Source organism: Anas platyrhynchos, chromosome 3 (assembly GCF_047663525.1).
Source record: "Anas platyrhynchos isolate ZD024472 breed Pekin duck chromosome 3, IASCAAS_PekinDuck_T2T, whole genome shotgun sequence".
NCBI lineage: Eukaryota > Metazoa > Chordata > Aves > Anseriformes > Anatidae > Anas > Anas platyrhynchos.
Window position 1 is genome coordinate 18967910 of NC_092589.1, and position 12593 is coordinate 18980502.

Consider the following 12593-nt stretch of genomic DNA (forward strand, 5'->3'; position numbering starts at 1 on the left):
GTAATAATATTCACTGACAAGCCACCTAAAGATTCCAGTACGTTTCACAATCTCCATTAAGAAGGTATAACTAAAACACAGCTGCTTCTGACACAAAAGCACTGAATTTAAATACTTAAATTGATAATGAAGCTTGTATTTAAAAAGCTCCTTAACCTCCTGTTAAGGTTGCCCATTACTAAAATTCCACAAGCTGTATCGAGCTATTAGGGGTAACTCCACAATAACTTCTTTGGAACATTTCCAAAGAAATGTATGCTTTATAAAACCAACTTTACCATAGTTGTTCAAAAAAAAAACAACTCTGAAATTGTTACAAGAAACATCCAAAGATGACTTGAAAGATATCTTGTTTCAGAACCATTCATCCGTTCTATTTTCTGCTGCAGAAAGTGAAGTTGTCAGGATATGCATCTGGCAAGCCAGGAAAAGTACTGATCTGTTTTTTCCCAAATTGAATTTTCCTAGAAATTCATTCCAAAAGGGGGAAAGAAAGATCTTGTTCCCTTCAAGAAGTTAAAAACTTCTAACGCAACATTTTAAAAATATATTCTCTGGAACAGAATAGTAAAAACGAATATTTAAGTAACCTGTCAAATGAAAAACTTTAATTCTGTGAAGTTTCTTAGACAGAAAACATGCTCATATCTAAAAAGGCATCAAAACAGTATGAGCCAGAAACAATAAAATATGGTACATTACCTGTGCTGCAGTTCTTTATTGCAAAGGAATCCACGGCCGCTATGCTCTTGTTCCCATGAGCAACATACTCCAGTGAGATCCGAAACGGTTTCTCTAGATGTCCAACTCTCCTTTGAAGCAGTACCCATCTGCACTCATCATACAGAAAAAGGAAAGAACAAAGAAGAATGATAAGAAAAGTTATTTTACGAGGACCGAAGCCTCCAGAGAAGCAGCTTTGCATATGGCTGGCCATACTGTACTTTGCTGTCTCCTCCTGCCCCCCATCATCTCATGGTGCTCCATGGTCAGTGCCTTCCCCTCCCACAGATTTTTCAAAAGTAAGCTTCTAAGCACACAGATCTCCACAGAGTCCACAGACTTCTCAGAGATATCCGCCTGCTGTTTCAGAGAAGCTTAACTTTCTTTACAAAGCAAGCTGTGAAATCTGTAGCACACACGTATATGCTCTCTAGAGATCGCTCCCCCTGCTCCTCACTGGCAAAGGCTGTTAGTCAGACTTGGGCAATAAGCCAGTCTCAAGGACTTGTGCAAACATGGTAATTCCCAACACTGTGGTGCTGGTTGAGGTAGCATGCTTTGCTTCTGATGTGGCTGGCTGGAACGTCTAGATGTATAAGAAGCACTACAACTAAAATATGTCATTTCTCTTTCTTTTTTGTTTGTTTGTTTTGTTTTGTTCATTTTGTTTTGGCCTTAAAGACAAACAAAGAGTTCTACCAAATAAATCAAGGAAATGGAATGGAGAAACAGTGCTGGAAAATAACATAGCTGACTGCAAGAGTGTTTCAACCTGGTCTGCTTGTTGCCACAAGTAAATGAGAACAGAAAATCTGTACGAACTTAGTCTACTCTCTGAGATGTCAGGAGACTTTAAGGGCTTGCCTTCTTCAACGTCTACGTCTACCCTCTGGATTGTTCAGCCTAGAGAAGAGGAGACTGAGGGGAGACCATGTCATGGCCTACAAAGGGGAGCAGAGCGGGAGGTGCTGATATCTTCTCTCTGGTGAACATCAATAGTACCCGAGGGAACAGCATGAAGCTACATCAGGGGAGGTTCAGGCTGGATATTACGAAAAGGTTCTTCACTGGGTGGGTGGTTGAGCTCTAGAACAGGCTCCCTAGGGAAGTGGTCATGACAGCAAGCCTGACAGAGATCAAAAACTGTTAGGGCAATGCTCTCAGACATTTCGTTTGATTTTTGGGTAGTCCTGTGTGGAGCCATCATTTGGAATTGATGTTCCATGTGGGTCCCTTCCAACCCAGGATATTGTATTGTAATTTTATGTCTTTCTTATACTGTAACATCTGTACACCCTAGAAATTTTCATGGAATCATAGAATCACTATGGAACAAAGTAACTATGATAACGCTCTCTGGCCCATTTCATCTTTCATTACTGTGTACAGGCTGCCAATAAAAACACTCAATGACACCATTTGTGAATGGATGCTTTCGGAGAGGCATGCATTACTCCTGCAGCTGTACAGAGTCCATCACCCATTTCACTGGGAACTCACCATAAACATGACCAGAGATGAGAGATTGTCTGTAAACCCATTCAGTCACTACTAACCCACTTTTCTGTTTTCTCTACTACTAATACACACACACAGATTTCTTTTTTAGCATATTGTACTTGGAGAAAAACAAGAAAATGGGTGTCTCATAAAACCTACTAGAAAATGCTCTTTACAGCTCCAGCTGCAGTTTTAAAGATGAGAACAAAAATTTACTGTGTTTCCTGAAGTTGCTTTCAAGTACCCAATATCAAGTATTTTTGTGGAAGACTATTTTTGGTTAACATAATTGGTCAGGTGCAACAGATTTTTCATTGCTCTATTACAATATCCTCTTGAAACTCAAATGTTTCCTTATCAAGTAGGACCATCACCCACCATAGATTTGTGACTGTGTGGGCTGTACACAAGAATACATTTGACTTAAGGGACGGAGAAACCCATTGCGACAGTTTTGAACAAAACAAACCATGTAGCTTAGTATGACAAAGAACCTCTTTCCACAGAAGTATGCCAAAATTTGGATGTTATCAAGCTAAGACACACTTCCAAATGGGAATAACAATATATATATCTACACGTGTTTTTCCCTGCCCTTCCCTCGCTCTGCCATTTGCACCAACCAACCAACCAACATCTGTGCCCACTATAAGGGAGGATCCATCCCAAATCACTGACCCTATACTTCTAATAGCTAGGAGACTTTTCTTTGTGTCAGAGGTAGACACACTTTTTATCTCAGCAGGAATGCAGCAGTGTCACTACCCTCTGTTCAATATGACACAATTCCCACCAGGCAAGGAAGGTGCCAACAGGTATGCTAAAGACCTAAATAAATGTCCTTAAGCAAGAACTGCAAAAAGGAACTGATGACAGCTAACCGTACAACTCACAGCTCTGAAAAGCAAACACTGTGGGGTTTTTCATTTGTTTTTTTATGTTTTTTTTTTTTTTTTTTTTTTTTTTTTTTTGTGGTTTACCAGGTCTCTTTCTTCCTCCCTTTTCAGCAAGAACACTGAAACTAGACTTCTGAGTTTTATGCGTCTTTTACAGTTATCTTCATTTTCCACATTTCATCTCTTGTGCTTCAGGTTCCAGCTTCAGAAGATGATATAGTCATCCTCTCTCTCCTTTCTCATCCCCCTCACCCAAATGGATAACTCTGTTTTTACTGAAATTAAATAAAATGAAGCACTGAAAGTATTTTAAATGCCTAGCTTCTCTGTGCATTATTTCTTTTGATGTCATCTCAAGTTAGGTATATTACAAGGATTGAGGATATGAATTTCCGTACAAACAGGGTAAAAAAGAAGATTTAGATTTAATTTTTGTTATGAACTACAGAAGCATCTGTATGTCGCAAAAATTGTTTTCCTCGGTTTCAGAAGACTGATGGGTTTTAATTCCAAGTACGCAGTGGCTCTCAACAATGATTTCCATTTCTGTGCTACCGCTAACCCTCTGGATAAATGTGCCGAGAGTTTTAGGAATTGCTTTTCTGAGTTACTGGTGCAATAACTTCAGTTTGAAATTCTCGGGCTTCTCATAGTTTACCACAGAAACTTTATTAACTCCCAGAGCTGTTGCCAAGCAGGTATTTTATTTCTCTGCGATTGCAAGATGGGAAAAGGCAGATTCACTCAAGTTCAGATTCACTACAAAATATATTCCTGTTTTGTGGAACAAATTCCTACAATAGGTTGTCTGAGATTCAAAGATTCATGTGAAATTAATTCCCAAGTATCATCCTGCTTCTTCACAGACACAAAAATAAATGATCTGGAGATGACACTAACTGGTAGATTTATTAGGGAGACTAAAATAGCTACCAGGTCAGTACAGAGACCCATGAGCAAATCAAGATTGGAGTCAATTCTGCCATCAGTCTGCGGCAGCATAGGAACTCTGATTTCCAAATCTTTCCATACAATACCCTGTACTTAACAAAACCATACTCATTTGAAGATCCTTTAATAGAGGCCGTCTGGCAGTAGCAAGATGTACTTCAGTATAACTGATATGCATTAGATGTTAGCTAGTAGTAGATTTATTGTGAGTGGCATATGTTATGAATCTAATTTTAGAAAGCATTTTAACAAGGTGGCAGAAAAGCTACTTCAGTGATCTGCTGAGATATATGTGGCAATACCATGTGTGGAGTCTCTTCATCCTGATTTCACATTTCACCAAACTGGTAGCTTTCTATGGTGAGATGATGGGCTTGGTGGATGAGGGGAGCAGTAGACGTTGCTTAATCTGACTTTAGTAGGGCTTCCGACACTGTCTCCCATCATGTCCTCATCAACAAACTCCTGGAACTATAATTTAGGTAATCAGGCAGTGGAGCATCTGACATAGAAAGAGAGGCTGAGAAAATTGGGATTGGTTACCTTGGGGAAGAGAAGGCTCAGGGAGGATTATATCAGTGTTTACATCTTGTGGAAGGGTGTAAATAAGAGAGAACCAATCAGTCATATCTAATGAAAGGACAACAGGGAATGTGCATAGACTGAACTGCAAGAAATCCCTTATAAAGAAAACAAATGCTTAATCTAAGGATGATTTAACACTGGAAGACGTTGACCAGGAAGGTTATGGAGTCTATCGATACATTTTGTTCCTGACTATTCAAAATCTGACTGGATAAGGATCTCTGTAACTTCTTGCTAACCTTGCATAGGGCAAGGAAGTTGGGCTAGTAAATATCAGAGATCCCAACCAACTTCAACCATTCCGTGATTCTGCGAAACTGAGGTCCCAAAAGAAAATTACACCAGATAACAGATTGTTCCTGTTTTCCTCTGCATAACCTCCAAGCAGTGTACGAAATGATGAATAAGACTGGTAAGCTGACAACTGCAAGGACAAACGCATCAGTTACTGTGCATATAGCTATAATCTCCACTCAGCCTTCAATAGCAAAATCTTTTTTTACCACATCAGCCACAATAGCTAGGATGATCTCTCTAGCTCCTGCCACAATCAACAGGTAAGACCATGGCTTAACATCTTAATTTAATGTTTTATGCTGTAAAGCAACACACTATAACATTGTTTAGACACTGCTCAGAGTCTTGATTCAGCAGGCCAGACCCACTCAACAGGACTTTCACTGAAGTTATGTTCAGAAGAAGCTGTCTCAGCTCTGTCATTCTTCTACAAAGCAGAAAATGCTGCTGACAGAAACTGAGCTCAGTACAAGAGTTGAATTTTTAAGTGACCATCTGTACACTCATCTACTCCCTGTAAAGTGAAGGTATGCTAGAAACAGGGCCTCAGGAGTTGCATAGCCCTGAAAGAGTTAGGTGCTCAGACTGTAATGGTGAAGCACTTCTTTCTGACCTAACCTTCCTCTTAGTGCTTCCTCTGGCCTCCCATCCATGATTCAGTTTGCTAGATAGCAGGTGGTGCTTCCCTGCCTCTATCTCACATGCAGTTACCCAGTTTCAGAAGCGCAATTGAGTTTTCATGGAAACTTAACTTCTGAGAGATATTTATAGTTTAGCTATTCTTTGATTGTTTGTGTAGTGTGCAGCTTCAGGAGGAACACATAACTGATTGATTCTAATCAATACACTACTGCATTAGATGCCTTGTTGCACGCTCTTCTGGGTGATGCCAGCAATGATTAATTGCAAGTGCAAGTCAGGATGCTATCTTAGAAGCAGTCAATTCATAAGAAAGATGTGCTAGAATTCTTAAGTAAAATCTCAAGAGAAAATATTTGCATCCAGCATTTGTCTGTCTTTGTGGATAAATGATTTTCATAGTTTTGAATTCAATTAATAACATTACCTGTTGGGTCCTCTTTCATTCTGTTAAAGAGGTGTTCCAAAATACTTGATAGCAACAAACTTTAGGACTTTAGTCTTGATGTCCCATATATAGCAACCATCTTAGTGATTATTCCCCAAATATCAATCTACATATGCAAGATAGAATTAATTTCCGTGCTGCCAGCCAGCTTGACACCTGTGTTACCACCTATGCCTTCACTGTGGGTTTGCCCTGGCTTCTAGCATAGCTTGTTTCACCTTAGGGAGGACAGACTTCTCATAACTAAGCTGAGTTACAATGTGATTTATTTCTCCAAATCCATGCTCTTTCTCATCTAAAGTACTCCTGTTGTTACAAACATTTATTGTGGTATGCCTGAGAGGAAAACGCAAGGTACCTATACAGTCTAGTCTATCCTTGGTAAAGGGTTCAGTGAACTTTGGGGAATTACAAAATAAAATACTAATAATAGCATCTGTATCAGAGTATTTCACATCAAAATCCACCTGTGGCATGAAAAAGGTAGTGAAAAAAATGCCACTTTTTGAGAATGAAACTTTGGTAAGGACAGGATTAAAAGGAAAAACTATCATTAGGAGTCCAAAAGAGACTTTTCCTCCTTTACTAGATGAATTGGTAAAAGAACATAACTTTCTCCATCCTACATCCTATTGCATAATCATACAGGAGTTTATAACAGGTTCTAATCTTGCCTCCACATTGCTCCATGCTTACTTGCCTGATCGCAATTAATGCATACTGCACAAAGGAAGAACCAGACTGGACTTTTTTAGGATACAGAAAACAGAAAATTAAAAAACGTTCTCAGAAGACGCAAACATTCCAAAAGACAGTAGGAAAAAAAAAAAAAAGAACCATAGAAGACTTTTTTCACTAGATCAACCAATACATTATACTGCCTATTACTTTTAATTAACAATTTTAAATTAATTTCAGTTTACTGATCTTAAAATTACTTAAAAGACATCAGGGCCTTAATTTGATGGGTGATGATGTAGTCTTGAAAAGGATCTATTTTCTAAAATGGCAGAAAATAAAGTTACTGTATATTAATACAAGACATTATTTAGCATTAAAGGACATAGTTCTTGAACAACGCAGAAAGTCTGCAGTGCAAACTCTTCTGCTCACAGAGCATTCTATTTAGGAAGAGAAAGAAAAATAGTTTTCCTGCATTGATTTAATGCCAGTTGTCCTGTTGGGGCTGTACCAGGGGGAGCAGTGGCAAGGCCGGAGGATAAGGTAAAGGCCCAGCTGAAGTGCATCTACACCAATGCACGCAGCATGGGTAACAAACAGGAGGAGCTGGAAGCCATCGTGCAGCGGGCAGGCTACGACTTGGTTGCCATCACGGAAACGTGGTGGGACCAGTCTCATGACTGGAGTGCTGCGATGCCTGGCTATAGGCTCTTCAGAAGGGACAGGCAGCATGGAAGGGGTGGCGGTGTGGCTCTCTATATTAGAGAGTCTTTCGATGTTGTAGAACTCGAGGCTAGGAATGACAAGATCGAGTCCCTTTGGGTTAGGATCGGCAGGGACAACAAGGCTAGTGTCCTGGTTGGGGTCTGCTATAGACCGCCGAACCAGGATGAGGAGACGGATGAGGAGTTCTACAGGCAGCTGACAGAAGTTGCGAAATCGTCAGCGCTTGTACTCGTGGGGGACTTCAACTTCCCAGACATATCCTGGAAGCACAACACAGCCCAGAGGAAGCAGTCTAGGAGGTTTCTGGAGAAAGTGGAAGATAGCTTCCTGACGCAGCTGATTAGTGAACCTACCAGGGGTGGTGCCCTGCTAGACCTTCTCTTCACAAACAGAGAAGGACTGGTGGAGGATGTGATTGTCGGGAACAGTCTTGGGCAGAGTGACCACGAAATGGTGGAGTTCTCTATTCTTGGCGGGGCCAGGAAGGGAACCAGTAAAACCACTGTATTGGACTTTCGGAGGGCTGACTTTAGGCTGCTCAGGACACTGGTTGGTGGAGTCCCATGGGAGGCGGTTCTGAAGGGCAGAGGGGTTCAGGAAGGCTGGGTGCTATTCAAGAGGCAAATCCTAATGGCACAGGAGCGGTCTATCCCCATGTGCCCAAAGATGAGCCAGCGGGGAAGACGACCAGCCTGGCTCAACAGAGAATTGTGGCTTGAGCTTAGGAGGAAAAAGAGGGTTTATAATCTTTGGAAAATTGGGCAGGCCACTAGGGAGGACTATAAGGATGTAGCGAGGCTGTGCAGGGACAAAATTAGGAAGGCCAAAGCTCATCTGGAGCTCAAGCTGGCTACTGCCGTTAAAGATAACAAAAAACGCTTTTATAAATACATCAACACAAAAAGGAGGACTAAGGAGAATCTCCATCCTTTACTGGATGCGGGGGGAAACTTAGTTACAAGAGATGAGGAAAAGGCGGAGGTGCTCAATGCCTTCTTTGCCTCAGTCTTTAGTGGTAAAACCGGTTGCTCTCTGGATACCCAGTACCCAGAACTGGTGGAAGGGGACGGGGAGCAGGATGTGGCCCTCACCATCCACGAAGAACTGGTTGGTGACCTGCTACGGCACTTGGATGTGCACAAGTCGATGGGGCCGGATGGGATCCACCCAAGAGTACTGAGAGAACTGGCAGAGGAGCTGGCCAAGCCCCTATCCATCATTTATCAGCAGTCCTGGCTATCGGGGGAGGTCCCAGCTGACTGGCGGCTAGCAAATGTGACGCCCATCTACAAGAAGGGCCGGAGGGCAGACCCGGGGAACTACAGGCCGGTCAGTTTGACCTCAGTACCAGGGAAGCTCATGGAGCAGATCCTCTTGGGAGTCATCATGCGGCACTTGAAGGGCAAGCAGGCGATCAGGCCCAGTCAGCATGGGTTTATGGAAGGCAGATCCTGCTTGACGAACCTGATCTCCTTCTACGACAAAGTGACGCGCTGGGTGGACGAGGGAAAGGCTGTGGATGTGGTCTACCTTGACTTCAGCAAGGCTTTTGACACCGTTTCCCACAGCATTCTCCTCAAGAAACTGGCTGCTCTTGGCTTGGACTGGCGCACGCTTCGTTGGGTTAGAAACTGGCTGGATAGCCGGGCCCAGAGAGTTGTGGTAAATGGAGCCAAGTCCAGTTGGAGGCCAGTCACTAGTGGCGTCCCCCAGGGCTCGGTGCTGGGGCCGGTCCTCTTTAACATCTTCATCAATGATCTGGATGAGGGCATTGAGTGCACCCTCAGTAAGTTTGCAGATGACACCAAGCTAGGTGCGTGTGTCGATCTGCTTGAGGGTAGGAAGGCTCTGCAGGAGGATCTGGATAGGCTGCACCGATGGGCTGAGGTCAACTGTATGAAGTTTAACAAGGCCAAGTGCCGGGTCCTGCACCTGGGGCGCAATAACCCCAAGAAGAGCTACAGGCTGGGAGAGGAATGGCTGGAGAGCTGCCAGGCAGAGAAGGACCTGGGAGTGATGGTGGACAGTCGGCTGAATATGAGCCAGCAGTGTGCTCAGGTGGCCAAGAAGGCCAACGGCATCCTGGCTTGTATCAGAAACACTGTGACCAGCAGGGCTAGGGAGGTGATCGTCCCCCTGTACTCGGCTCTGGTGAGGCCGCACCTCGAGTACTGTGTTCAGTTCTGGGCCCCTCGCTACAAGAAGGACATCGAGGTGCTTGAGCGGGTCCAGAGAAGGGCGACGAAGCTGGTGAGGGGCCTGGAGAGCAAGTCCTATGAGGAGCGGCTGAAGGAGCTGGGCTTGTTCAGCCTAGAGAAAAGGAGGCTCAGGGGTGACCTTATTGCTCTGTATAAGTATATTAAAGGAGGCTCTAGCGAGATGGGGGTTGGCCTGTTCTCCCATGTGCCTGGTGACAGGACGAGGGGGAATGGGCTAAAGTTGCGCCAGGGGAGTTTTAGGTTAGATGTTAGGAAGAATTTCTTTACTGAAAGGGTTGTTAGACATTGGAACAGGCTGCCCAGGGAGGTGGTTGAGTCACCATCCCTGGAAGTCTTCAAAAGACGTTTAGATGTAGAACTTAGGGATATGGTTTAGTGGGGACTGTTAGTGTTAGGTCAGAGGTTGGACTCGATGATCTTGAGGTCTCTTCCAACCTAGAGATTCTGTGATTCTGTGTCCTATCTTTTTCTATGGCCTCTTCTGTAAGGAAGATGTAACTGTTGGTGATAGTTTATATACAATTAAGACCTTTGTTAGTGTTATTGGATCAGGCCTTTAACATCCCTGTAACTATTACATTCTACTGCTTCCCAGCCCTTCCTTCAAAATGCCTTTAGAAGATGTATTCAAAGAGGTTTTTCCATTAAAAAAGATGGAACTACATGTAATTGTAACGACTTTCCTTTCTTTCACTAAGGAAAAAAAAAAAGCACATGGGCTTTGATGCTTTTCTTTTAAGGTAAAACTAATGACCTCCCTCCAAGAAAATACTGTGTAATTCTTTTAGGTCTGGATAACGGGTCAGACTCACAGTGTAATTACCTTCCTTAGAACAGGAGACCCAGAAGATTTTGGTTCCAGACTGCAATAATACTGCCTCACTTGTACTGGGGGAGAAACTAACTTCACATGCCTTTTAGGACCACACTTCTGGGCCCTTCTGTACAGCTCCTCTCTTTGACAATTGTACTATCTGAGGGATATCATAGTATGGCAGAAATTGCTTTAGTTTTCAATGAAACACGAGTAGCCCACACAGGCTATCTTTAATTCATGCTTATTCTTGGATAACATAGGAAGTTTGCAATTAAACCATTAGAGTTTCATTGTTATTTGGATTTCCTCCTATATTTAGAACACGCTACAAGACCACAATACACTTATTTTACAGACGAAAATTTATTAACAGGAAACAAAAGCTATGAAAAAATATACTCTCCTGTTAACTTAATAGAGTTAGAATATTAAAGTTTTTGCTTTTCTGTGTATCTTGTAGAAAATATTTGTTTTGAAGATTTTGCTTTACTAACCCATTTGAAGTAAAGATCTTGCTCTGAAAAACATTTGAATGCTGCAGTGAATTGAATCAGATAAGTAACTGTGAAGAACTGCAGCCTCACAATTCAATCTATATTCTTGTGATTACAAATGAGAATCTTTGCATGGAGTTTAATACAGACATGTATTAAACTTTTCCTGAAGGAAACAGCATATAAACTTAGAGGGATGCAAAGAAAGGCAATGAGATCAGTCATCAGCTTGGTGAAGGACAAACTTCTTTCCAACTGAGTAGTCTGGCACTTCTGCACTGGAACGTAATCCACAAAATGCAATGGGCATTTTTAATTAAGTTTTGCTTTTTGAAAATTGTGAAAATAGCAACCCAAATACCCAAATACTTATAGGAAGATTCTGTTGCTGATGATTCCAAAATTTGACTTTAATATGAACTTAGCATGGCTATTGCTATGCTAACAAACTTACCTACTCAAAAGGTCTGTTGGCCAAGTAGTGCTGTGACATGAGAAAGCACTGTTTTTTGTTTTTTGTTTTTTGGTTTTTTTGTTTGTTTGTTTGTTTGTTTTGTTTTAAGACAGAACAAACTATTTTATAATTAGCCACTTCTGCCCATCCAATAAACAGCTTTCAGTTTTTGTGAGATCTCCATACTGACATGATGTGATTAACCACTTCAGTAAGAGACTATTGCCATAGCAAATACAGTAGAGCTGGGCAATCTTCATTGAGGAATATGTTCATCTGGCACTCATCTTTTCTTTTTGCTTCCCAGTTAAACTGTGTAAGATTAAAAATGCTTTCTTACACCTCATGAAAAGTGCATGGTTGGAGGCACTCCTGAGATGCTACAATTAGTAATTGTATCTGACATGTAGCATCAAAGCTGATGTGAAAAGAACAATAGCTCAGCATCTTTTTCTGGTGCACAATGGCTCTTCAGTGTCATCTCCTCTTGTAGTCCTCTCCCTATTTGCCCATGAGCTTGATTACATTTCCTTTAATGAAGCTAACACTGCCAAAAAAATGAGATTTCACTCTATGAAACCAGATTGCAATAAGTACTCACAGTATGTAAGCCTAGGCAACCCTAGCAACACTTAGCATTCATATAACCCATTACACCTTTAAATGAAGTCTGTATAACAGACTTCACAGCCCCTTAGCAAAGACATCAAACACTTCATTTTTCAGGTGGATGAAAAGGAGGCACAGGAAGGTTATATGACTCAGTCATTCAATAAATAGATGGCAGAACTAAGATCAGAGATAAAAATTTATGATACTTATTCCTATGTCCTAATCCACTGCATCATGCTGCTTCTGGTGATGGTAATTAAATTTCACGCTTCAGGGAGTAACTTAATTGTCTGTGAGGATCATAAAGAAATTCCATCCTTTCAACCCAATGTACATCACTGCAATTTTTTATTTTTGTTTAGTGTACCAAAAAGCAATCTTAATTTTTTATTTAAATAGTTAAAGTGAAACATAATCTGATCTTAATTACAGTCAAATGTGGTCAAAGCTTCAGGAAGATGGGGAGCCTCTTCACAGAGCAGAGTATAGTGGCAAGGTATTCTGAAATAACTGAGTTCTCAATAGCTGTGTCTGAGAGACCAATTAAACAA

The 12593-nt window shown here is 41.7% G+C and overlaps 1 protein-coding gene across 10 annotated transcripts in view; it reads right to left on the reverse strand.

The window, feature by feature from the left end:
- The window catches only part of ALK (ALK receptor tyrosine kinase), a 317869-nt gene that overhangs the window by 99848 nt on the left and 205428 nt on the right, over window positions 1–12593 (reverse strand). For 7 of the 10 annotated variants that reach the window (XM_072035464.1, XM_072035463.1, XM_072035462.1 and 4 more), the window contains one exon: window positions 703–830. In XM_072035464.1, coding sequence (XP_071891565.1) covers window positions 703–830 — 128 coding nt within the window. Of the gene's footprint in view, window positions 1–702; window positions 831–939; window positions 1153–12593 lie in introns of those variants that run through there. The other 3 variants (XM_072035465.1, XM_038176315.2, XM_038176316.2) reach the window with 2 other exon arrangements.